The 26,723-nt window shown below is 43.7% G+C and overlaps 2 protein-coding genes across 3 annotated transcripts in view; one reads left to right on the forward strand and one right to left on the reverse strand.

Annotated features, from left to right (window-relative positions):
* Positions 1-5,722, forward strand: part of Capn7 (calpain 7) — a 39,991-nt gene extending 34,269 nt beyond the window's left edge. The window contains exons 16-21 of one of the 2 annotated variants that reach the window (XM_090321638.1): positions 162-237; positions 1,847-1,992; positions 3,308-3,370; positions 3,871-4,001; positions 5,063-5,155; positions 5,238-5,722. In XM_090321638.1, the coding sequence (XP_090177764.1) occupies positions 162-237; positions 1,847-1,992; positions 3,308-3,370; positions 3,871-4,001; positions 5,063-5,155; positions 5,238-5,382 (654 nt within the window). In that variant the 3' untranslated portion in view covers positions 5,383-5,722. The remainder of the gene's footprint in view (positions 1-161; positions 238-1,846; positions 1,993-3,307; positions 3,371-3,870; positions 4,002-5,062; positions 5,156-5,237) is intronic. The other variant, XM_090321647.1, reaches the window with a different exon arrangement.
* Positions 5,723-9,410: 3,688 nt separating this feature from the next.
* Sh3bp5 (SH3 domain binding protein 5) overlaps positions 9,411-26,723 on the reverse strand; it is a 78,706-nt gene continuing 61,393 nt past the window's right edge. Inside the window, exons 4-9 of the mRNA XM_090321659.1 lie at positions 24,322-24,486; positions 16,496-16,626; positions 15,219-15,261; positions 13,162-13,381; positions 11,256-11,516; positions 9,411-10,832 (exon numbers count right to left, since the gene is read on the reverse strand). Of these exons, the coding sequence (XP_090177785.1) occupies positions 10,615-10,832; positions 11,256-11,516; positions 13,162-13,381; positions 15,219-15,261; positions 16,496-16,626; positions 24,322-24,486 (1,038 nt within the window). The 3' untranslated portion in view covers positions 9,411-10,614. The remainder of the gene's footprint in view (positions 10,833-11,255; positions 11,517-13,161; positions 13,382-15,218; positions 15,262-16,495; positions 16,627-24,321; positions 24,487-26,723) is intronic.

Raw genomic sequence — 26,723 nt, forward strand, 5'->3', positions numbered from 1 at the left:
TACCTTGGAATTTTATATAATACTTCAACATAGTCATTTACTAAAGTGACATTTATATGCATAAGCTTTTGTAAGCTGTAAAAAGCACTCAAGATTATTTTTAACATTAAGAGAATTTCAAGCCCATTTTTCTAACCAGATTGAATTCTTGTGATTATTAGGATGATTTTGCAAATAACCGAGAATTTATCACAATGGTTGTATACAAGACTGATGGCAAAAAAGTTTATTACCCAGGTATGTTTACTAGCAAAATAAATGTTACATGTTTTATTCACATGATTGAGGATAACATTTTATGAGGATGATACATAGAATTTTTTTCTTGTGCTGGTCATATAAAACAAAAAAAAATCTGTATAGTCTATGCATGAATGTTGTATTTTGTGGTATTGAGGTTTGAAGCTGGAGCCTCACACTTGCTAGGCATGTGTTCTACCATGGAGAAATGCCTTCAGGCCTTTTTTTTTTTTTTTTGCCAGTCCTGGGCTTGAGCTCAGGGCCTGAGCACTGTCCTTGGACTTTCTCAAGGCTAGAGCTCTACCACTTGAGCCTCAGCACCACTTCCGGCTTTTTTCTATGTATGTGGTACCGAGGAATCGAACCCGGGTCTTCATGCATGCTAGGCAAGCACTTTAACCACTAGGCCAAACTCCCAGCCCCTTCAGGCCTTTTTTGCCCTGGTTATTTTTGAGTCTTACTTCCTGCCAAGGCAGGCACCTGAATCTCTATCCACCTTATTGTAGGTTTCCCACTGTAGCCAAAATGACAGACATGTGCCACCACACCCAGAAGATTCTATTATGATGAAGTCTCTTCGGACTTGTTTGCCCTGCCTTGACCCTTGTCTTCTATCCTCAGTCTCTTGAAGAGCTAGGATTGTAAGTGTGAACCACCAATGCCTGTCTAGAATATGTAGTTCTTAAATTTCAGATATATTCTAAAAATATAGATTAACTTTTTAAGATGTATAGTGATTTTTTCCATCATATTTTTAAGTCTAGTATTATTTCTCTCAGAATTTGAATTCAGGGCCTGAGCACTGTTCTTGTGCTTTTTCTCAAAGCTAGAGCTCTACCACTTGAGTCAAAGCACCACTTCCAGCTTTTTGTATGAATATTGTGCCAAGAAATCAAACCCAGGGCTTCTTCATGCTAGGCAAGCACTCTACCAGTAGGTCAAACTCCCAGCTCAGCCCCATTCTTTTACTCTTCTTACTAGATCACATATCACCTCTAAACATTAGTGACCAAATACCTGTTTGGGATATTAAATATGCTTTAGGGGTAGGTCATATTTTAAGTACTTGTTTCTAGATGAAGTGATGGAAGTGTTTACCTTGAAAAACATATAATAATGGACGTCTTTGATGTCATGTTTGATAAGAGTACCACAGAATCTATCAGGTAGGTGGCAATAACAAAAATCTGAATAATCGGAGCATCCAGATTTCATGAGTTACCAGTTGAAGCATAGATAAAACATGCCATATTCATATATAATTAAAAGAAATACTCTGTATGCGATATGCTGGGTGCATTCATGCCTGTAAGCCTAGCTACTCAGGAGTCTGAGACTTGGAGGATATTGGTTTGAAGCCAAGAAACTGTCTCCAAAATAATCAGCAAAAATGTCAGACTGGAGGTTTGGCCCTAGTGAATAGAACACCACCTGTGAGAGCAAAGGCACTGAGTTCATCCCCCAGTTGCTTTTGCTTGTTAGAAAACTGTAAAGTGGTATAATTCACCAATGTTGTAAAGACCGAGTCAGTTCTGTTCATTATGTTACCACCAATCCTCCAATGTCAACTAAGGAAATAAAAATCTATTTGCTTGTCTGTCTGCAGCGGACCCACCTCCATACATTGATGGAATTCGAATTAACAGCCCTCATTATTTGACTAAGATAAAGCTGACTACACCTGGGACCCATACCTTTACCTTAGTGGTTTCTCAATATGAAAAACAGAACACAATCCATTACACAGTCCGGGTAAGTAAAACCAGCACACGCTGACAAAAAACATAATGTGTTCTGTCTGCTTTGTGAGTGGTGTTTATCTGAAAAAAAATGTTTTTTCTTGAAGACAAGGCCAGTTGCCTGCCTCAGACCTTGAGTGCTGGGGGAAAAAAATTCATAACGCCTCATTTTTGTGTTTTCTTTTTTTTTTTGGTTATAAAAACAGTGGTTTTAAGGAATAACATTAAAAAACAAATTTTTTTTTTGTACCAGTCCTAGAGCATGCACTCAGGTCCAGGGCACTGTCTTTGAGCTTCTTTGCTCAAGGCTCTACCATTTGGCTCACAGCTCTACTTTGAATTAATTGGACTTTCCTTCCCCGGGCTGGCTTTGAACAGACACACTCAAATCTCAACCTCCCGAGTAGCTAGGATTATAGTCAGGAGCCACTGGTGCCTGCCTTAGAGTATCATTTTGAATGAACATTTTAATTTTTACCGTAACAGTTTAGACCTGAGATGATGTGGTTATGTTCAGCTAAATGGTCAGAGCTGGGCACAGTGGCTCACACCTGTAATCCTAACTACTCAGAAGGCTGAGATTTGAGGATTGTGGTTCAAAGCTAGCCCAGGCAAAAGTCTGAGACTCTTACCTGCAATTAACCACCAGAAAACTGGAAGTGGCTCAAGGAGTAGGGCAGTAGCCTTGAGCTAAAGAACTCAGGGACAACCCCCAGGCCCAGAGTTCAAGTCCCACTACGAACCAAAAAAGGGGGATTACAGAGCAAGGGACAAAAAAGCCCAACTTCTTTCAGCCTATAAGAAAAACATGCCTTGGAGTCAGGCATGACAGCATATCGCTATAATCCTAGGGCTTGGGGGACTGAGATGGATCATGAGTACAAGTCCAGCCCTGGGTTATAAAGCCCTGTCTCAATAAAAAATGACAATTTACTTATAAAGTGTTTTCGTGTAGCTAGGAAGACTATTATAATTTTCTATGTAGATTTGTCATGTAGAAGGAGTTCAGTCTGTATAGACTGAGTAGTGAAGGTCCAGGATATTGGGAAGTGTCAACCCTGGCTTGTTCTTCAGATGCAGAAGCCAAAGCTTTTGGAAGGCTTGTGGATTTTCCATTAGTCACACATGGAACAAGAATGCTAAGAAACTCCCTAACTTCCCAGTTCTCAGTTCATTAAATTACTGACTTGATTCCAGGCTGCCTACAGAAATCACTGTATGCCAACTAAGTTTTCAGTATCCTTTGTAAAAACTCTCGTTGATGCTTTATAGTATAAAATTTCTCAGTATAATCTTTGTGTATACATTAAGCTGCTTTTTAAATCTAGGTATATTCAGCATGCAGTTTTACTTTTTCGAAGATTCCTTCACCATATACCTTATCAAAACGGGTAAGAAAATTATTTCTTGGGGTTGTCATCTCATCCAGCATTCTTTTAGAATTCCCTTTCCTATTTATCATAGCTTATTAAATTAAAAATAAACATTCTGGGGTTTTATAGGAATAAAGGGAAGAAAATGTTAGAAACCTTTCATCTCCAGAATATATCTTCTGTGAGAATTAGGTATTTCTGTAAAAATACATCATAGCAGAAACATTAACACAAACCTTGGTTTGTAACTTTGCAAATTTGAGAATACTTGGCATTGTGGGTTAAATGTGTAGAGGGATATCCTAAAGAAAGTTCCTAGCAGGAACAGCTTGGTTATCATCTAAGAGATGGAACAAAGCCAAGTATCCTGGCTGACTGGGGAGTTACATTGACAGTGACAAAAATTGGAGCAAGGGGTAGAGTCAGTGGAGAACTGCTGTGTATTGATTTTAAGGTGGAAAGGAACTTGGTCTTTAGAGTTTCATATAATTTCACTTTAAAAACTGTTGTTCTATTAGATTAATGGCAAGTGGAGTGGTCAGACTGCTGGAGGATGTGGAAATTTCCAAGAGACTCACAAAAATAACCCCATCTACCAATTCCATATAGAAAAGACTGGGCCACTACTCATTGAGCTCAGAGGACCAAGGTTTGTGACGAGTAGCTTTCTTAAGTTAATGTTCCTCTATTACAACAGGGAAAGGACATCTTCAATAAATGATATGGAATAATTGAGTTTCCATGGAGAAGTAGCAGTTAACACCTTGTGTATATCAGATCTGATCTGATCAATTCCTGGTAGATTAGACTTAAATATAAAAGACAAAACAAGAGCGCTTCAAGAAGATGTTAGTGATGTGTATATATTTTGAAATACAATTTCTAAATTTTTATTACCTGATCACTAAATGGATCTTTTCCTTACTGACTTGGAACCACCTCTGGCATATACACTATTTCTAATAATGTAGACTTTACTGCCTATTGTGAAGACAATACTTTGTAGTTTCTAAATTTTAAAGACTGATACAGTATTTTTCTTAACTGTTTATTCTTGAATGGATTTACATTGAAACCACATGTTAAGATGTTACAAGTTCTACTAGGCACTAATGGCTCATACCTGTAATTCAGAGCACTGAGGTCTAAGGCTCAAGGTTCAAAGACAGCCCCAAAAAGCTGAAGATGGAGATACGGCTCAAGTGATAAGAGTGCTATCCTGAGTAAAAAACCCAAGGACAGAGCCCAGGCCCTGAGTTCAAGCCCTGGGATAGCATAAACAAAAATTGTTTGAAAATAAGAAAGAAAATACTTGATGAAATGACAAGTTGTTAAAAATAATTGTCTTGTGATATGTTTTCACATTTAATGTTATTTTTTGACTTAAATAGCAGATATTTTGTTTTTTGTGGGTCATGGGGCTTGAACTTAGCCTTGAGCTGAAGAGCTCAGAGACAGCACCCAGGCCATCTCCCTACTCTCAAGCCAGGTTAATTGGAGATGAGTGTCTCAGGTTCTTTTTGCCTGGGCTGGCTTTGAACCTTGATCTCAGCCTCCTGAGTAGCTAGGATTACAGGCGGGAGCCACCGAGCCCAGAACAGATACTGTTTTATGAGTATAAAAGATCTGATAGCACTTTAGATTGGTTATTTTGAAAACATGTATTTACTTGTGACTATTTACTAAGTAATACCATTTGTTTGAAACTAGGCAATATAGTGTTGGATTTGAGGTTGTAACAGTTTCCTTGGTGGGAGATGCTGGTTCCCATGGCTTTTCGAGGAAATCAAGTGGTGACTATAGGTAAGGCTGGCATTTTAATTATGTATATGTCCCATGTATACTTCTTGTGGCATTGCCTTATTCTCACTTTCTCTGAACATAGGTGTGGATTTTGCTACCTGGAATTAGAAAATATACCTCCTGGAATCTTTAATATTATTCCCAGCACTTTTTTGCCTAAACAAGAAGGACCTTTTTTCTTGGACTTCAATAGCACTATCCCCATTAAGACAACACAACTTCAGTGATGGGAAATTCTCAGCAATCACTGGATTTTATACTTACCAACTTACCGAACATCAACTCTTCAAGTGAGGACACAAATCTTCAGGATGATAATCAGTGCAATTAAATCTAAATCTGTGTCACAGTGGAATCTGGTGCTTGTCACGGTGTTTGGTAGGAATTGTATATAGTCAGAATTACCTTCATCACCTAGAAGTACTGTTCACATTGATTTTGTGTATATAGAGTTGGCCACTTTCTATAAAAACTCAGGCATATGATTTAAGAATAGACTCAGACATCCATCACTGTGAGATGCCGTTGCTGAAAGGAAAAAGGAACTGCTGAGACTGGGTAAGGACATTGAGTGGACCTGCAGGCTATTTAATATCCGGAAATATTTATCTTTCCTTTCCTTTTTAACGGAGCATGTTGTAAACCTAATTGTGTTGACCCCACTAATTCCAAATGATTCAAATCATGTCACTATAATTTTAACTTTGCATTATTTATGATTCTAAATGTTTGTTACCCAAGTGTTATGAAAGATAAAAGCTTTTAGTAGTACTAATTAGCTTAGCATGAAGATGCTCAGGCTTAAAGAGTAAAGCTTGTTTGCCTTAGATATTTAAGGCACTGACTATAGAGAGAACTGAGGTATATTCCCTACTGCAATTTTGATTTGTCAGGTTGATGAAATAGTAATCTAAGGCATTAAAGACATTGTAATTTAGTCTCTATCATCTTCAAACTGATTTATAGTTCAGTGCTTTTGTAGCAACAGCACTTTGAAAGAAGTAATTGATGTAAGGGGATTGGGTTGGTTATACAGCATCCAGAAAAAGTGATCACAAAAAATGGGTAACAGCTGGGAATTTTTAAAGGTCTGAAAAAGGGGGTGGGATTTTCATTGTCTCTACTTTATAATTATCAAAACTTATTTTGTATTCTACTGCCTTTAATTGAAATAAAATGTTTATACTTATGGGAATTACACGTTTAACCTAAAGAACTTGATTTATTGGAAGCTCATCTCATGTGTTCCTAGAAAGACAGTAGTTGCAGTTATACTTGAATATGAGTATGTGCTTCTAAAAATGTGTTCTTGGTTGGACTGCCTCAAGTCACAAAAGTACCTGCCAGCAAGCTGTTGCACTGAGTTCAAACTCTAGTACCTCTCCCTCCCCCCAAAAAATAAAAAAAAAAACTGCTCTTTTTAATTCAGTGGCAAATTACTTAACACTTTGAATTTTATTTTAAGTGGATGAATTTGGTTAGAGCCGTTTGTTGTAAACACGTATGATTTAAGCTACTCAGGAGGTTGAGATCTGAGAATTGCAGGCTCAACGCCAGCCTGGCAGCAAAGTCTGTAAGACTTTGATCTCCTCGGGGCCAGGAGTTTGGCCTAGTGGTAGAGTGCTTGCCTAGCATGCACAAATTCTTCGGAACCACATACATAGAAAAAAGCCAGAAGTGGTGCTATGGCTCAAGTGGTAGAGTGCTAGCCTTGAGAAAACTCAAGGACAGTGCTCAGGCCCTAAGCCCAAGCCTGGCAAAAAAAAAAAAAAAAAAAGACTTTAATCTCCAGTTAACTACCAAAAAAGCCAGAGGTAGAGCTATGGCTCACACTGGTAGAGTGCTAGTTTTGATTGAGAACAAAATGCTCAGGGACATTATCCAGGCCCTGAGTTCAAGCCCTGGGACTATAACAACAACAAAACACATTGCATGCGAACAATTCAGTATGTGGTATTGTTGGATTCTATGGAGTAGTAACAAATAGTGTGTAACAGTATATGAGTGTTTGAACCCAGTATAGCCAAGTTTTTTTTGAGGAATTGGCATTTTAAACCTTGAAGGTAAAGCCTCAAAAGACAAACTAAAAATCATCCAGCAGTTATTTACTAATTGTATTTTTTCTTTACAGGCACTAGTGTTCCTTTCTACAACTGAGGAAATAAACCTGAGGGCTTAAAAGTCTTGGTCTATCCAAAGCCCCAATCCAGCAGGCCATAATTACTTTAAGACACAGTGGGACCTAGATCAGAGGAAGGTAACTGCATTGAATGAGGAGACAAAGATCACGCAGGCCCTTCTGAGGTTCTAAGACACAACATTGGGACAGATAAAAACCAAGACAGGAATTGCTAAAGGGAGATAAAGTCAGTCAAGCTTCTAATTTCAGCCTAGGCAGATACTCAGAAGTGTTTAAACCTTAATGAATTCAAAATGTATTCAGAAAAATCAAGTCAAATATGAACTAAAGAAGCCCAGAAGTGACTTTCTGGAACTAAGTTTGTAGAAGCTGTAAAAACTGTTAGTGGGAGCTACAAGAAACCAAGAGGATCGGGTGAGTCTTGTTTGTATGAAAGAGCAGGTAAATTCAGACAGAGCAGAGAGTAGCAAGAAGTCTACAATAGCAGGAATGGAGCAGGCTGCTTTAACTGGACGTGTGCATAGCAAGAACATGAGAGGAGATGATAAAAGTCAAGGTCAATGTGTAGAGAGATGACAGCAGGTCATAGGATGATAGGGAGGAAAAGGACTGAGGCAGGAAATAAGTCCCAATGCTTAAATATGGGATAGAGATTAAGACAACAGAAAGCAACATTAGAACATTGAGGCTAGGTAGTGGGGTACACTGTAATCACAGCTTACTCAGGAGGTAGAGGATAGTGTTCCAGGTTTGATATGGGGTGTCAGATTCTGTCTCAGGCATAAGGTCCTAGGATCCAAACTCCAATATGGTAACACCACCCCTTCAAAAAAAACCACAGGCCTATTTGGTAGATCTTGTCTATTATGTGTTTCAAGTACCAAAAAAGAAAATCCCATCGCACTACCATTCTCTGCATGAAGTACTTTAAAAGATCAATTTCTAGGGCCCGGAATTTGGCCTAGTGGTAGAGTGCTTGCCTAGCATGGACAAAGACCCAGGTTCGATTCCTTGGTACCACATACTTAGAAAAAGCCAGAAGTGGTGCTGAGGCTCAAGTGGTAAAGCTCTAGCCTTGAGAAAAATCCAAGGACAGTGCTCAGGCCCTGAGCTTAAGCCCAAGACTGGCAAAAAAAAAAATCAATTTCTAATCATTAATGAAACATTATTTTGTGGCTTTTAATTTTGAGAGGGAAAATGTAAGGTACCATACTGTGTAGCAGGTGTTTGAGCCAGAAATTTTCTGCTTTTCCAAACTATGTCCTCCATCCTCCTGCAAAAGAATGGAGCAATGCTTTCATTGCAGAGAACAGTTTGTGTCTGCCATGGACTAGAGATAGATGGCATGGTGCAGGGGACTTACTACACTTGAGAACTGAGTGGATCTGAAGATGGTTGGAAGTCAAGTGTATTGTTTAGTACTGTTTTTAAGCATAGCAAAAGATACTTGGATGAACCTGAGATACTAAGATTTATCTAGTAGTAAATATGGAATACACACACAAAGTCCACAGATTAAAATCCAGTACTATAATGTGTGTACTTGAGAAAGGATTCATGATCACCTGATCCTCCACTGTGAAAACGCTTGAGAATCATCCGAAAATCCTCTGAAGGTTCAGTGCCCCTGTGTTCCACGGATCAGTGAAATCATGCCAGGATGCCCTTGAACAGGATTTTGGCTCAAATGGCCTGCACTGTCCAGTGAGGCCAAGAGGTACCTTACGTGTAGTTCCCATACCGTCCTCTTCCTGCTCAGCTTCAGTAGCAGCACAAGTAGGATTTGAATCCAGACCTTGTTGTATCTGGGCTACAATGGATCTTAAAAGTGAAAATGAATTCCAGGCACCAGTGGCTCACAACCTGTAATCTAGCTACTCAGGAGGCAGAGATTAGAGGATCATAGTCCTTGAGACTCTGATCTTTAGTTCTCCACCAGAACATCGAAAGTAGAGCTGTGGCTTAAGTGATAGAGCACAGGTGTTGAGCAGAAAAGCTCAGGGACAGCACCCAGGCCAGTAGTTCAAGCCCCAGGACAGGGACAAAACAAAGTGGGTGAGATGATCACTGCATTCCACGCTCCTCCATAATAGATTTTCTATTTAAAAAGTCAGAGTCTTAAGCATTTTTATTACACTCAAGGTACTAAGTACAAAATAACCTTGTAATTAGAATACTGTATTAATAAAAAAAACTACAGTATGAAGGGATGTACAAATGGCTAAAATACATAAGCTGTAACAGTCAACAGATAACTTGAAATGAGGTTGCTTTTCTTATAGAAATGCTAAATTTTCTTAACAAGACAATATACAGTGCTCTAAATATGCATAACCATAAAAACATTAAAGAAAAGCAGTCTGAACACTTAATACTATTAGCATAACAGACACCACTGCTTCTATTTAAACAGCCTTTGCCAACACATGCCTATTCTGTCCTAGCTTTAAGGAAAATTGGCTCTAAGAAGTGCAGCATAACCCTTAAATTCTAATAAGTTGAGCCTACAGAGAAATCACCACCTTGTCAGTGTAGACATGACAATGGCTACTTCCTCTCATGCATTGTCTCCTAGGAAAAGTCTTAGGATAAGTCAGTGCCCTTGGCTGGCAGAGTGAGGTTAAGCTAGAGAGACCTCTCTTCCACAGCCATGGACCCCTTCTATGCTATGTCCCAGTTACCCTCAGCCCCTATCCCCACATTGGCATTACCTTTCCCACCCCCAAAAAGTGCAGCTCATGGTAGCCTTCCTAGGAAATGGTTTTAATGGGTATCCCAACCTACATGCTTTTTTTTTAAAAAAAAGCCCCTCAACACCAGAGGTGAGGAAAATAAAGTGTGTTCTTGCATTTTTTTAAACCTCTGACTATGTCAGAAAGGTAATGCATTGAATACTTGGGTTTTATTTTTGTTTTAAATACTTGGGATGTAATGGAGAAAAACAACTTATTCTCCAAACCAAGTGTGAGAAAAGAGAAAGACACAGGCTGTGGCCCCCAGTTTGGCTAAGCTTCCAACCTTCCTCCTAGCTTGGGTTCTTTCACAGAACTCATTATTGCTTCCATAACACTGTTACAGGGAATGAATGGTCCACAAAGGCTGTGAATCTGCTCACAGTCTGCCTGCAGTGTTGTAGCTCTGGAAAACATACTTACCCAAGAGCTCTTACCAGAGGGTCATTCTTCAGCCCTCAAGTCACTGAAACTTGGTTAGTGCAGTTTAAATGCTTAACATTTGGCATGTTAAATGATTATTGGCACAATGTTCTTGAGTTTCATGTATAAATACTGATTTGTACATGGGCCATTGCCCTGATGGATCAGCCAATCTGCACCATTTTTATGTCGGCAATAATCGCATCTCTTCCCTTGGAGCACTGGAGGGAGAGCTGTTTCATCCGGGTCTCCAAGGCCTGGCTCTCAGAACACGTGTGGCTTTGGCTCTTACCCTTGCCACCAGCACCACTGCTGTTGTTGCCACCTCTATTGTTGTTGGCTTTGTCACTTGTTTTATTCTCTGCTCCTTCTGCCCTGTCTCCTGTAGAGACAACAAAGGTTACTAAGTTACTAAAATTTGCTTAGGCACAAGCTGATCAGCCATTTCATACTTTTGGAATTCCCCAGGTTGCCCACCCTGTGTATCAGAGAGGGTTTAACACTTTTCTTCCTCCTAATATTATATAGACATTAGACATTAAATTTATCATCTCATTTTATAGCTAGGAAACAGATGTCTCTAGCATGACTGTTCTGAGGAGACACACAGGACCTAAGCTTTGTGATCAAAACCCTTCTGATGAAGAAATGCCAGGAGTCCCCAGAATAGCCCTTAGAACCCATCTCAGTGATCAGCTCCAGCAGCACATTGCCAGAGACCCAGCTCTGTTGCCCTGGTGCTCCGGGACCTGGCAGAGGTAGGGAATGGAGTCACCAGGGATAGGGCTAGAGGTCTGCCTCTCACCTCGTTCTATCTCGCATTCGGGGGAAGAGGCCCCACTGCATTCACTTCGAGGGCCCAACACTGGGAACATCATCCCAAACTCTGACAGAGACATGGGGCTGGGCAGATCCAGACTGCCGGGCCTTGTGACTGCAGCGAACTGGTCAGGCATCTCAGATGGGCTCATTGGTCCCGAGCTAAGACTGGACACAGACTGGGTTTCTGAGTCATCTTCAGACACAAAGTTGCTACAGTTGTCATCTTCAAAGGCTTCTGAGGCCACTAAGGATGAGAGAGAGAACACCAGTTACATAAGGTCTACCGGATAGTAACCTGCAGGTGTGCACACAGTTGCCAAGCAGAATCTGCTCTGAGGACATCTGACAGGAATGAGACCTTCCTGGACCTCCCTGACCGGCCTCTGAAACAACATGAAAGGAACCAGCCAGATTGCTAAGGTGACTTTGCTATAACTTTAACTCCTGCTGTGAAATAAGTGTTACCAGACACTACCTCAAGATGGAAGGTGATTGGGGAGACAGCTCAGTGGTAGGTACAGCATTTGCTTAGCATGCCTGAGGCACTGGATCCCCACTCCCATAACCCCTCAAAGGGAAGAGAGCTGTATACCCGGACTTCTAATAAAACACCTCAGAACACTAAACAAATCTACCTGTACACAGGAAAAGGAAGTATGTCCCAACAAAGCCAGCCTTCAACCTAGCTACTCAGGAAGCTAGCTAGAGGATTGAGATTTGAAGCCAGCCCAAGCAGAAAAAGTTTGCTGGACTTAATTCTAAACTAGCAAGAAGCTGAGCTGGAGGTGTGGCTCAAATGGTAAAATGCCAGCACAGGAAGCAGAAGGTCCTGAGTTCAAATTCCAGTACTGCAAAAAAAACACTTAAGCTCTTCCTCCTAGAGAGCAGCAGCAGCAGCAAGAAATGCCAGAACATGGAGTGTTGACCACCTCTGCTTTCTTCCAGGTAATATTAGATAAGACACCCTTAGAGCCTGCCTATATCTCCATTTATTACAAAGAACAGAATTTCTTTACAGTGCTCTGTAGCTTGTGCTGTATAGCCTATGAGCCAGAATAACTTCAGAGCCCTCTGCCTCTGTTCTGCACAGTCCTGCCTCTTAACATCATTCTGGTTCCCCTTTCTTCTCACATCTTTGTAAAAATACTATGGTAATGGGCTCCACACCTGAATTCAAATCCTAATTCCACTGCTTCCTGGGTAGCCTGGTCAAGTTACTCGACCTCTGAGCTTCGCCATCCTCTCCATCCAGGATTTATGAGGACACATATAATTTATGAGCTACTATGAGATTTACATGTAAGTATTACATGAACATAATACACAGTCATTGTTTATAGTGTCAGTTTACCTTGGACCTGGTACTTAACACACTTGCTGATGGATTTATAGAATTCCTAAGGGGGAAGCTGGAAGCTAGCTAGCTTACAGGCATTTTACCTCAGGAAAGAAATTCTAAGTGCTTACTGGGTGCCAAGTGTTATTCATGCAATCCTAACTGCCACCTGGCATGGAAGTCAGTAGACACTACCTTCCCTACTGCTAAAGAAACACAGCATGTGCTGATAATCAGGAGAAGGCCAGGGTTTGAATCAATCTTGACTCCAATTCCCTATTCTTACACTCTCTCCAGCAGGACTTCAAAAAGCCATGAATGTTCTAGTATGTCAGAGAAGAGGGAAGGGATAACTTTTGACTATAGAACCTTGAGGAACATTCATACGTTATGAATGATTTCCCACAAGACATGGGAAGCCACTAGAAGCCGTTTGTGAGGTTGCCCAGCTCTGAAATTCTTCAGTGCCAGGCAGTGAAGATGAGGACCCTGGACCAAGGCAGCCCTGGACACAGATCACACAAGCCATGCAGTCCCCACTTGCCTGACTCACCAGAGACAGCATCAGGCTCGGGCTTGCTTCCCGACAGGCCCTCTACCGAGGTACTGCTGCCCTCGGCACCCACACCACAGCCCCGAGGCCCCATGGCACTCGAGCGCCGCCGCTCATGGATCTCATCTGAGATCCTCTCCAGGTTCTTCAGGGCTGTCTTGTACTCGCCCTTCGCCAGGGTCAGCTTGGCTTGAAGGTCATCCACTGTCTTCTTCAATTGCTGCTCAGGAAGATAGGAGAACTTGGTAAGCAAGTCTGTGAGATATTGCTTATTTTTTGTCAGTCCTTGGGCTTAACCTCAGGGCCTGAGCACTATCCCTGAGCTCTTTTACTTAAGGCTAGCACTCTACCACTTTTTAAGCCACAGCTCCACTTCAGTTTTCTGATGGTTAATTGGAGATAGTCTCATCAGTGAGAGAACAGAAGACACTGTACAAAAGGAAATGTACTCATTACCTGATTCATAATCCCTCTATACATCCCCTTTATAATGGCAACAGATTAATTTTTCAAGAAAAGGCCCAAGGGAGAGGGGGAGAGGAAGTTTCCTGCCCAAACTGGTTTTGAACCTCAACCCTCACATTTGAGCCTCCTGAGTAAACTAGGATTATAGATGTGAACCACCAGCACCTGGTTATTTCTTTAAATAATCCTATTATTATTAAGGCTCTATGGTTATTGTTTCATATGAGTAAATTTCCTTTTTTTGGACATTACCCCTTCCTTTCTTTGCTTTCCCTCTCTCATCCTTGTCCATAAGTTGCATAAGTCATAATGTATACTGAATAGCATGACTGCGTTTGTTCACCCTTCTCCCCCTCTTTCTGTATTCCAGAGATACTCCCCCCCCCACACACACTCCTGGGGATTGAACTCAGGGCCTGGGCACTGTCCTTGAGCACTTTTGCTCAAACTTAGCGCTCTGCCACTTGAGCCATAGCACCACTTCCAGCTTTTTCTATGAATGTGATAACCAAGGAATCAAACCCAAGGCTTGATAGGCAAGCATTCTACCACTAGGCCACACTCCCAGCAGACCCAGAGATGCTTTTTAAATGACAGGTTCAAGTACATTTTTTTCGTATATGTATGGTTCTTTGTGTGCATGATTCTACTTTAGATAAGTTCCCAAGATACAACTAGGATAGCAACCTGAGTGCTCTCATCGGTTACCTGTAATTACCGGTTGAGCTGACAAAAGTGGTCATTTCTCCCCACACCCCATTCTGAGTGACAAGAGTGTCATCCAGAAATATCCATTGGTGGAGTACAGCCTCAGAGAAGGAACACTAGACAAACACACCTGAGACCCACAGCCGGCAGGTACTGCTTAGGCAGGTTCTGATGGCTCATACCTAAAATCCTAGCTACTCAGGAGGTTAAGATATGAAGAGCCTGGCTTGCAGCCAGACAGACAGACAAATCCAAGATAATTATCTCACATTAACCGCCAAATTCAGAAATAGAGATGCATTTCAAATGGTAGAGCCACCAGCTTTTAGTGGGAAAAGCTAAGGCAAAGTGGTAAGGCTCTGGATTCAAACCCAAATACTGGCACGAAGAAAGGAAAAAAGGAAGGAAGGAGGGAGGGAGGTACGGAGGGAGGGAGGGAGGGAGGGAGGGAGGGAGGGAGGGAGGGAAGGAAGGAAGGAAGGAAGGAAGGAAGGAAGGAAGGAAGGAAGGAAAAGAAAAAAGCCTTAGCCTAGCCACCTGGTTCCCCATCCACTTCTCAAACTTGTATCTGAACCCCGAATGGGTTACAGCTGAGCTTGCTGGCCTTACCGGAGATTCTGATTTGGGAGGTGTTAAGATGGGGCTTGAACTGTCTCTTGGCTTTTTCACTCAAGGTTGGTGTTCTACATCTTGAGTCACACTTTCATTTCTGGCTTTTTTGCTAGTTAATTGAAGATAAAGAGTCTTTCGTATTTGTCTGCCCAGGCTGGCTTCAAGCCACACTACTAAGATTGTAAGCAGTTAGGATTACAGGCAGGAGCCAACACCTGGCCAGCCAAAACCACTTGGAAGCCTGAAAACCAAAGAACGTGTCTTTCACATACCTCAAGCTGCACGTAGTATTTTCCCTTGAGTTCAAAATAAGGCCTGCAGAAGAAGGGAAAGAAAATGGTCAGAGTAATAAGATTAATACAATGAACTCCACAAGATGTAGCTACAGCTAGCATGGTCAGCCTTCTAGGATTTAGTGAATTGAGCCAAGGCCATGCTGTGAAGCTGCAGCTTCTGGGGCCTGACTAATCCACCAGAGGACCAGGAGGCTCATCTGAGCACACTGAGGACCTTGCATTCTGATCCCTCCTACCAAGCAGGCTGCTGAGCCACACAGGTATGTCTAACAGCGAAGGCAGCCTGGATCCACTCTCCAGGGATGAAGATCAGACAGGCTTGGGGAAGACGTCAAGTGCAGAAGAGAACAGCACTGCCCTCCCTTTCTAGGCACAGCAGAGCCACCATAAGCAGAGGACTCAGATTGGTACTCCTGGTCCGTGGCCAGGTAGAAGAATTAGATGGTTGTTGACAGATCCACATGTGCGTGTATGCCTATGTGTGTCTGTGTGTGTGCCTCCTGGGGCTTGAACTCAGGGCCTGAGCACTGTCTTTGGACACTTTTTGCTCAAGGCTAGAGCTCTACCACTGCCACAGCACCACTTCTGGCTTTTCCTGAGTATGTGGTACCAAAGAACCCAGGACTTCATGCATGCTAGGCGAGCACTCTATCACTAGGCTACTCTCCCAGCCCAGGAAGGACACTGTTCGTTTGTACAAATAAGAGTGAATGAGACGAGCTTAGAAAAAGTATGATACCGCTCCACCCCTACCCTAAAGCTTGAACTCAGGGCGTGGGTGATCTTGTTTTGCTTAAGGCTGATCCACTACCACCTGAACTACAGTTCTGCTTCTGGCTTTTTGGTGGCAAATTGAAGATAATCTCACAAACTTCCTGCTAGAGCTGGCCTTAAACTGCAAGCCTTAAGTAACAGTTTCTTGAGTAGCTAGAATAACAGGCGTGAGCCACCTGTACTACATGTCCATTTAAATTAGTCTTAGAGCTTTCCAGAGAAGTATGCAATATAACTCTTCCCCGTTATGCTGCCAGGTAAACTGAGAAGCAGGGCCTTGTCCACACTATCAGCCACAGAAACAAGCTACAACTGTTTGCCTCTGTGAGTCCTTTTAGTCTGTCTTCCAGGTGGATCATATTTGGAGTGGCTCATTCCTCAGCATCCCTGCCTCTGGCTCTGGGAACCCTGTAAGAGAGCAAGGGCAAAAATGGGCAAAAGGCAAACCCTCCTGCCAGGAAAACTGTACCCACACTTACTTGGACTTATTGATGGCTCGCTTGAGTTTCTTTTCCAGCTGCCTCATGCGGCCTATGGCAGCATTGTACCTGGCTGCTGTCTCCTTGTGCACCAGCTCACTTCTTGTCTTGGTCTGCTCTGCCTCCATGACCTTCAAACAATAACAGAGGTCAGTCTAGTGAAGTCAGCACAGCTCTAGGTTGGAATTACTTGTTTCACAAATATGTTTTGTTTTTTAAACCAACTATAATAGTTTATAACTATAATCAAAGCACTCAGGATTCAGAAGCAAGGCCAGCCAGGGCTACTTAGACCTGGTTTCATAAAATACATATATATATATATATATACATATATATGTACATACAATCTTCTTTGAGGAAATTAATAGTAATCTATGATTAATTTCCCAAGACAATAGTATTTTATATTGACAAAGTATTGTCAGATAAAACTAAATAGCCAAATTTGGCTAGAGAAGAAAATGGGAAAATTAAAATCAGACAAAATTTGGAAACACTCAGTTTCAACCAGTCAATATCTACTTCTACCCAAACTTCTGACTAGAGCTGCCTCTGCACCGATGAAGAGACAAGAAAATGACCAGGCAGGCACCAGTGGGTATTTATTTCTAAGCCATCACAAAACTAAGAATTGACAATACCAGGCATGGCAGCAGTCAGGCCAACAAGACAAGCAGGATGTTAACAGTGTGGTCTCGTCCCCAATTATTGGCTGGGCACAAAGAATACTGGACTCAGAAGAATTAAACTTTACATATAAACAAAATCAAGTTATATCAGACTTTAAGACTTGTAAACATCTGTAACCTACCATTGGCCTTTTGAGACCTTAGCTTACAATGAATAAACAAATGCATATCGGTTCTGGTAAGAGCACCAGCATGTTGTTGACAGTTGTGAGTTAAAACAACATGGTCACAGTCAAGGCAGCTCACACATGGACTGGACAAGTGGGCAGTATTACTTCTTCCCAGAGTGAGGACTGAGAGAAGGAAGAGGAAGTCAAAAACAGTTTGAAGCTGAGCATCAATGGCTCATGCCTTTAATTTTAGCTACTCAGGAGGCTGAGATCTAAGGATCATGGTTCAAGGCCAGCCTAGTCAGAAAAGTCTGTGAAGCTCCTACTTCCCATTAACCACCATCAACAACAAAAAGCTGAAGTGGTAGAGTGCCACCGTTGGGTGGAAAAAGCTAAGGAACACTGCTTAAGCCCCAAGTTCAAGGTCCATTTCATCCCCAACCCTCCCCCACCACACACAACAATGTGGTTCATGGAAGCTGCTGGCAATTTCTCTGTCTTCTGCTTACCACCTACTGTCATAAAATGGATTTTAAAAAATAGGGACAAAGTTGAGTTAAAGGGGTCAGCCTCTGTTTACCCAAGAAACATCAGAGATGAGCCCCGAGGCCCATGATCCTTCGTCTACTCTGACACCCCAGAAGGACAGTGTTAGAAAGATCCTGGTCAGTGGTTAGTGGAAAAGCCCACAACAGGAGGTGGCTGCTCTTCTGTGCAGTCATCACCCAGTCAACCTTGGATACTTACTAGAATAATTTTAAAGGGGTAAAAAAATTACAGATGAAAAAAATTACTGAGTGTCCTATCCAGGTCATCTCTGACTTTGCCCTAGGGGTGTTTTATAATCTTGAAAGCTGCCAAAAACTGATACAAATGATTCTGATTTGGAAATAAAGATGAGTTTTGTCCTGGTGAAGATGCAGTTTCATTATCAATTTCCCTGAGACTAATCAGAAATTTGGCATCTGTTGTTAAATCTCAATCAGCATTACTGATTTCTCTTGCATTTGTGCAATTCTCTTCGGAATCCAGACATTCTTGAGAACTGAAACCTCTTAGGTAGTGATCCCTTCCTTAATCAGCTAAATAAAATTTTTGCCATGAGAACATTTTGCAGTTATATCACAATTATGCTATTTCCTTATTTTAAAAAAATGTATCTTTTAAAGCAATGTCTGTTGTATTTAATCTGGAAACTTTAGAATATGCAACCATAACTATTGATCTAGGTCTGTCTAATATTACATCCTTTCCTTTTTGAGTTAATAAACTTCATGTCCATTTCCAGAAAAAAGTATCTTTTAACAAAAACCTGAGTTAATGCTCAAAGCAGTAAAAACAGAAGGAAAATAGAAAGGAGCAGAACATGAAGCACTGTGCTTATTAAAATGACTTCTCAGGGCCAGGAGTGTGGCCTAGTGGTACAATGTTTGCCTAGCATGCATGAAAGCCCTGGGTTTGATTCCCCGGAACCACATACACAGAAAAAGCTGGAAGTGGTGCTGTGGCTGAGGTGGCAGAGCACTAGCCTTGAGCAATGTGACCAAGGACAGTGCCCAGGTACTGCGTTCAAGCCGCATGACTGGCAAAATAAAAGACTTCTCACCTGAGACCCAGCAGAGGGCCACAGAATCCTCGCCTTTTGCTTCTACCAGCAGATATTTACAAGGAAACCAAACATGCTACCAGCACCTCCATTCTTAACACTTGGTGAAGCATCAGTCATTCTTCAGTCCTGTCTAAAATCCTAAGCTTTCAGGATTGACTGACATGAAAACTCAAAACCCTAAGCTCAGCAGACAACACAACGGGCATGATTTGTTGGTGAGATCTGCTTCAGGGTTTGCCATGAAGGAGCCCTCAGAGTGCACTGCTAAGAGACTGGGATCTAAAGCTACCAGGTAAAAACACGGAACAGAAAACATCACCTACAAAAGCAGGACTCCCAAGCCACACACAGGAACCCCATTCTCCCTGAACCCCTAGGCTGCAAATGGAAGTGAAGCTTTCTAAAATTACACAGAAAGCTCCAAGCACTTGGCAATAGTGTCAACAGAGAAGGCAGAGGCAGCACATATAGCACTGTCTCACCCCCTATTTGTCCCTATCTATGATATCCTGCCACATCTCACCACACATACACACCACACATATACCCACCCACCACCCACTACACACACACACACACACCCCACAGCTTCCTTTCAAGTAAAAGCAGCCAAGCATATCCCCTTATGTCCCATTATCTGTCTCCTAGGTAACAAGGAGCTCTTCCATCTGCAGCCTAGAATCAGGCAGACTGCTTGCAGAGGTAAGGTAGGGAGGGTGGACAGATGGGGGGATGGGAGGGGACAGGCACGGTGTGGGGCAGTCTCGGAGGAGCAGGGGGGCCCAGGGATGGCCTGTGTGGAAGAGTGAAGCTTCAGGGAGCACAGGCAGAGCCCTTGGGAAAGCAATAATGAAATCTCTTAAGGTTGTTCTGGTCACCTTGCCCTTTTTTGGCCAATCCTGGGGATTGAACTCAGGGCCTGGGCACTGTCCTTGATTCTTCTCAAGGCTAGCACTCTACCTACCACTTGAGCCACATTACCACTTCTGGCTTTTTGTGCATATTAGGCAAGCACTCTACCACTAGGCCACGCTCTTGGCCCAACCTTGCCCTTCTTGAAGCCTATGTTAACCAGGTATTAGGTGTGGACTCCAAGAACCTCTGCAAGCAACTTTTCTATTCTTTCACAATATTCAATTCACCCACATTAAACACCTAGTATGTGCAAGGCCTGGTACAGGACAACTAGAGACCAGACCCTGGCTTGTCATCCCAGTGCAGTTATGGACACTCTCAGCAGAGTGACAGTCAGGACAGGATCCCAATAGCTGGGGTGGCTCTGGCAGCTCAGAGGGGCCATAATAGCAAGAGGTGGCTCTGGCAAGAGGTCAGAAATACATGGTGTTTGGGGAAATGAATCTAACCACAGGTCCCTAAGCATGACTTGCCATTCCCATAGGATGATCACACAGGACAAAGAAGGCAGACAACAACATTGCTCGGCTCTCTGCTTCCTTTCCCTGAGCTAGAAGGAGGGGTTCAAGTGAACTTCACCAAGAAAACAATTGTCCAAAATGAGCAAGGTCTTCACTTTCCCTGAGGTGGCTTAGCCCCGTGGGCTTTGTCCTGAAATAATCCACAAGCTGACTTTCAGTTCCTTCAGAAGTAAATCTACCCAGGTCCTAAGAAGTCATACATCCCTGGGAATGAGCCTGCAGGCCTGCCTGGAGGGCCTGAGCCAGCACTGAGGCCTAGCCTTGGACAAAGCACTCACATTGGTCACTGCTAGCACTAAGGATGCTGGGAAGCCAAAGGCCTCTGCCCTTCCTACTCCTGGGCCAGTGGAACTGGGACCACTGGGAATGAGAATGGCTGAATGCCCCTCCCACGCAGCCGGATGGGGCCCGAGACCCAGGCCCACAGGGTGACTACTCAGCTCAACCCCGGCTCACAGAAGACACAGTTGGAGATACTTCCTAGACTGTGTTCATCAGGTGGCTTTCAGCCAGTTCAACCTCCAGGCTTGGAAGTGGCTGACACGAGCTCCATTTGGGCAAATGCTCAACCCGGGTTCACAGTCCCTGCCAGTTCAATGCCAACATGAGACCAGGTTCTGGTAGCTCAAGTCTTTGATCCTAGCTACTCAGAAGGCTGAGGTCTGAGGGTTGAGATTAGGAGCCAGTCTGAGCAGACAAATCTGAGAGGCTCTTACTTCCAACTAGCAAAGGGTAGAACTGTGGCTCAAGTGGTAGAGAACCCACCTTGAGTGAAAAAGCCAAGCAATAGTTTTAGCCCTCAATTCAAGTCTTAGTGCTGTACTGACACATAAACAACAACAACAACAACAAAACCCAAAGCCAACATGAACATGTGGCTGGCAGAAGAGTTGGGGTCTGTACTGTCTGAGGTTGGTGATCAAGTAGCATAAGGCATGGAGGGGGAAAACTTTGCTATGAGCTTTGTCTTGTAAGTTCTTGGTTTTTGATTTGTTGTGGCTGGTGTCAAGCTCAGGGCCTTATGAATTCTTGGCATTTGGTTTACTACTAAAACTACATCCTCCAGCTTGAGAATGTAAATTCTATACTCATCAAGTAAAAGCATTCCAGGCCCAAATATACAACCTTGAAAAAAAAATCTAAAAACAAATACCAGCCCTGAGTAGAAATCCCAGCTTGTGACAGAACCTTTGCTAACCAGCACAGACTGACACACTACCCCCCACACATACACAGCAAGAAACCCAATGACAGGTGCACAGCTCTCAAGAAGGCCAAGATATACAAAGAACATTCTACAGGAATCCAAAGAACATTCTTTCCAAAGACTTGCATGAATGGCTCCCATGCAGTTGAGGATGAAAGATAACCTCTCCCGGAGCAGCCATCTGGCACCTACCAGAGCCCCAATAGATAAATAAATATAAATATATTATATAAAATATATATGTCTTTAGAAAAATTGTATTTATTTTGTGTTTTTATGCTCAAGCCATACCTCCATTTTTGGCTTTTGGTGGTTAATTGGAAATAAGAGTCTCATGGACTTCCCTACTTGGGCTGGTTTCAACCCTCCATTCTCCGTTCCTAGCTTCCTGAGCAGGTAGGATTTATAGGCATGAGCCATTGGCTGCTAGTTCATTCTTTGTTCTTTGGTTTTTGTTTTTTTAGAAACAGATTCAACCATTTCTTTTACTTTTCCTATGCAGCCCAAGCTAGTCTGGATCTTGTGATTTTCCTGCTTCTACTTCCCGTTGGGATTACAGAATGTACCAACATGTGTAATGAGTCAATGATTGCTGAAATGACTTCCTCTATAGGCTGCTACAGATCTTCAGAGGGGAGGCTTTTTTGTTATTATTTTTGTCTGTTTTGGGGCTTGAACTGGGGCCTGGACGCTGTCCTTGAGGGGTTTTTTGTTTTGATCAGGCTCGTTTATCACTTTAAGTCACAGCTTCACTTCTGCTTTATGTTTGTTTTTGTGGTTAATTGGACTCTCCTGCCCTGGCTGGCTTCATATCTCAGCTAGTACCCGGCTGTTTTTAAATGTGTCAGGCTTTGGCTTGTAAAATTTTGAGATTTCCATCCCTGATTTTCCTTGAGCTCCCAGCCTGAGAGCAGGTCTTTGCGCATAGAAGCCACTAGGGGGCAGGAGGCTCACGGTCTCACACAGCCCGGCCCAAGGCAGTGTAGTCATGTCACATTTGACTCCTTTCTATGTCAGCTTTTTAAAGCTACTCAAGGCCATTGCCAATCAGATCCCACAGGACATGAGCTGCTGTGGCAGATGACCCTGAAAAGGGAGAGGCCATTGGCATTAACTCTTGGCTCTTCGATTCCAGTCCTACATACAGCCTCTCAAGTAGTCACCAGGACCAGAACTGTGACACCTAGCCCTCCCCCACCCCCAGCATCTTCATCCAGCAAGGATCATGGTCAGAGGGAGGAAGGCCCAAGGGGGCCTGGCTGGTGCCAGGGACCCCTTCTGTGTGACTCTAAGGAAACCCAGTGGAGTTGATGGAGAAACCAAGTCCTACTGGCCAAGCAACTGCCCTTCTTGCTAGAGTCCAACTGTTTGTGTTCTCTACACCTCATCTACTGAAACCCACTGCCCAGTGGGATGCTATTTAAAGAGGATTAAGTCACACAGGTGGGACCTAGGACCTATGGCCTTTATTTTATTATTATTATTTTTTTTTTTTTTGCCAGTCCTCAGGCTTGAACTCAGGGCCTGAACACTGTCCTTGGGCTCTCTTAAAGCTAGAGCTCTACCACTTGAGCCACAACACCACTTCTGGTTTTTTCTATGTATGTGTTACTAAGGAATCGAACCAGGTCTTCATGCATGGTAAGTAAGTACTCTACCACTAGGCCAAACTCCCATACACTATGCTCTTTAACAACAACAAAAAAGGCCTGAGAGCACTCCTGAGCCCTTCACATAATAGGACACAGCAAGAAGACTGCCGCTACACACCAAGGCCTCACCACCTCCCACACTGCCACAGTGTCTTCTTCAGCCTCCAGAACTGTGAGGAATACATGTCTGCGGTTTATAAGCTACTCAGTTTCTAGCATTTTGTCACAGATCAAATAGCTCAACTAAGACAGTCTCATGTCTGATGCTTGAGGAGATCCTGGGTGGGGGCTAGGAAAGAACCAAATATTAATGACGTAAAATCCAGTGATCCACACACTGGATGATAAAAGTAGTCCTCACCTCTTCCCGCTATAAAGCCAGGTGCTAGTGGATCACTCCTGGAATCCCACCTACTTATTAGAGGCTGAGTAGATCTAAGTACCAAAGCCAGCCCTGAGAGAAAAGTCTAAGACACTCCTATCTCCAAGTCATCATCAAAAGGCTGGAAGTGACACCACCGCTCAAATGGTAGTGCACTAGCACTGAGCAAAAAAGCTCAGAGGTAACATCGAGGCTCTGAGTTCAAGCCCCAGTATGGGCATGACAAACACACTCCCTACTACATGGTGTGCCCTAAGGGCCAGGCCTGTGTGCCTGCTTGATTCTGCTCTATCGACTCTATCATGCCCCCTATCTTCCACTGCCAGCACCCCCTCCCCCAGGGGCAGGGCCAGAGTAGATGGAGACTGTTGGCCAAGGATATACCCCTGGGACGCCAAGTCCAAACGCTTCTCCTGGGCTCGGCAAAGAGATGCTGGAGAACCCTGAGCCTCAGGGAAGCCAACGGCCCCGCCAGCACTCCGGTGACCATCTGCATGGGACAAACTCGGGACCATATGGGAAAAACACTTTCACCATCTTAGCCAGGTGTGGCTGAGAGCCATGCCCAACCACATGGCGCCGACACCAGGGCTCTGGAGAGCTTTCTGGGGCTGCCTGGGAGTCTGTTATGACTGCTTAGGAGGAATCACTGTGCAAGTGCATGCACGCATGTGAACACACACACACACACACACACACACACACACACACACACACACACACACACACAGCTCCTACCCGCTGGGTGGCGTGATTCAGCATCTCCTGCCAGGCAGAGTCGAACTGCCGCTTGTCATCCTCCAGCAGCCGCTGCTCGGCCAGGGAGATGGTTTCCTTGGCAGCGCGGAGGACCTCGGTGGCCCGCTGGAAGTCCTGGGTGGCTTTCTGAGCCTCCAGCTGAGCCTGCGTGAGAAAATAGCTCCGTGAGACCTCAGCCATGTCAGGGGCTCTGTGCAGGCCACACCCGCCCTCACACAAACGCCCTGTCCAGCTCTGCCTCTCCACTCCAGCCTCCATCCGTCCAGAAGGCACGGGAGGAGTAACACACGCTTTGCTACAGACCCCGCAGACAGACTGGCTCCAAACCCAGGAACCTGCAGTCTTCCAGTGGGACCTGTATTCGCTTTCACTTAGAAATTGTGGAATGTCAGTTCATCGACACAAGAATAAACTCCTTGCCTTTCCCAAGCCAGGGCTCTTGCTTCAACTCTGAGCCCCCTTTTTTCCCCTTCTTCCCCCCCTTTTTTTCTTATCCTCCTTTCCTTCTTGCTTTGCTTTCCTTTCCCTTCCTTTTTTTTTCCCCCATGATGGCACTGGGGTTTGAACTCAGGCCTGGACACTGTCCCTTACCTATTCTGCTCAAGTCTTGCACACTACCACTTGAACCATTTCTGACGTTTTAGTAGTAAGCTGGAGACAAAAGTAAAATGGTCTTTCCTGTCCAGGCTGGCTTTGAACCCTGATCCTCAGGTCTCAATCTCCTAAGTAGCTAGGATTATTGGCAGGAACCTCTTTCAGCTCTGAACGTCTTCTTTCTTCAAGCGCTTCCAAATCATGGCTGCACATGTGCCATGCTTCATACCTCCACTGTGAAACCTAACGTGTGCCAAACGAGGAACCAACACTCAGCAAAGAGGAGGAGGAGCCTGTGTGAGGTGGCCTCGTGTCTGAAATGTCCACAGTCCCTCTCTGTCCTGAATGGAGGCATCAGAAGCTCTGTCTCCTGTCATACCATATCACACCCATCAACTAACAAGATGGTCAGGAGGATGAGATATGAGGCTCATGGTACAAAGCCAGCTCATGAAGGAAAGGCCATGAGATTCTTACCTCCAATTAACCACCAAAAGGCTTGAAATGGAGCTGTGGCTAAATGGTGGAATGCTAGCCTTGAGTTCCTGCTACAGACTAAATGTTTTGTCTCCCTCAAAAGTATCCACTTTAGGGGCCGGGAGTTTGGCCTAGTGGTTAAAGTGCTTGCCTAGCATGCATGAAGGCCCGGGTTCGATTCCTCAGTACCACATACATAGAAAAAAGCCAGAAGTGGTGCTGAGGCTCAAGTGGTAGAGCTCTAGCCTTGAGAAAGTCCAAGGACAGTGCTCAGGCCCTGAGCTCAAGCCCAGGACTGGCAAAAAAAAAAAAAAGTATCCACTTTATTGAAGTCCCCTTTTGAAGTGATTGCATTAGGAGGTGAGGGTTTTTGGAACTAGCAGAAGTTAGAGGTCTTGGGGGTAGGCCCTCAGGAGGGGAAGAGTGCCCTCAGCAGAAGAGGAAAAGAGAGATCACTCCCCCTAACTGAGAAGCCAGGCAAGACCCTTGCAGACAGCCTCCAGAGACGAGAAACCAATGCCTGCAGCCTAAATCCCCTAGCTTTTGTTCTAACAGTCCAACTAGACTAAGACAGACACATACCAAGAAGTATAGTGCTGCTGTAATAATGCCTGAAGTATGAAAGCAGTTTTGGAATGGGTAGACTTGAACTTTTCAAGTACCTGTTGGAGACTGCACATTTCATAAAACATTGCCTAAAACTATACACACAACAAAGGACAGGGGGAGGGGGAGGAGTACAGACAGGAAGGAGCCTCCTACCACCTCTCACCAAACAGGACACAGGCCATCCAGTAACTACCAGGCCTTCTGGAGGCTCACACTGTGGAAAACATTTTTATCACAAATTCAAACGTAGAGCAGACCGTGACACGCATCAGAGATACAACGTGCTAGTACGGAATGTGAGAGAGAGTGCGAGTGTCTTAAGTTCTCTAGGGAAGGGTCCTCGGATGGGGGAGTCCTCAGGCCTGGGGCCAGGCTACAGAAACGTGGTGGCATCCAAGAGCAGCCACATGCCATCATGACAAATGGCTTCCAAGAACAAAGGCTGATTTAGTAATTCCAGAGAGAGGTGGCTATCTGTCCATCCACCTGTTGTCCATCCATCCATCTGTCCATCCATATCTATCTATCTATCTATCTATCTATCTATCTATCTATCTGCCAGCTCTGGGGTTTCAACATCCTCTAGTTCTTATCACCTAGACGTCTCTGGGGTTTAACATTTCAAACCCTAATAAAGACCCTAGGGCCCGGTATTAATATGTTACCTGCCACAGGTTTCATGATGAGTCGCATACAGTGGA

The sequence above is a fragment of the Megascapheus bottae genome, chromosome 2 (assembly GCF_031878675.1).
Source record: "Megascapheus bottae isolate mThoBot1 chromosome 2, mThoBot2.hap1, whole genome shotgun sequence".
Lineage (NCBI taxonomy): Eukaryota > Metazoa > Chordata > Mammalia > Rodentia > Geomyidae > Megascapheus > Megascapheus bottae.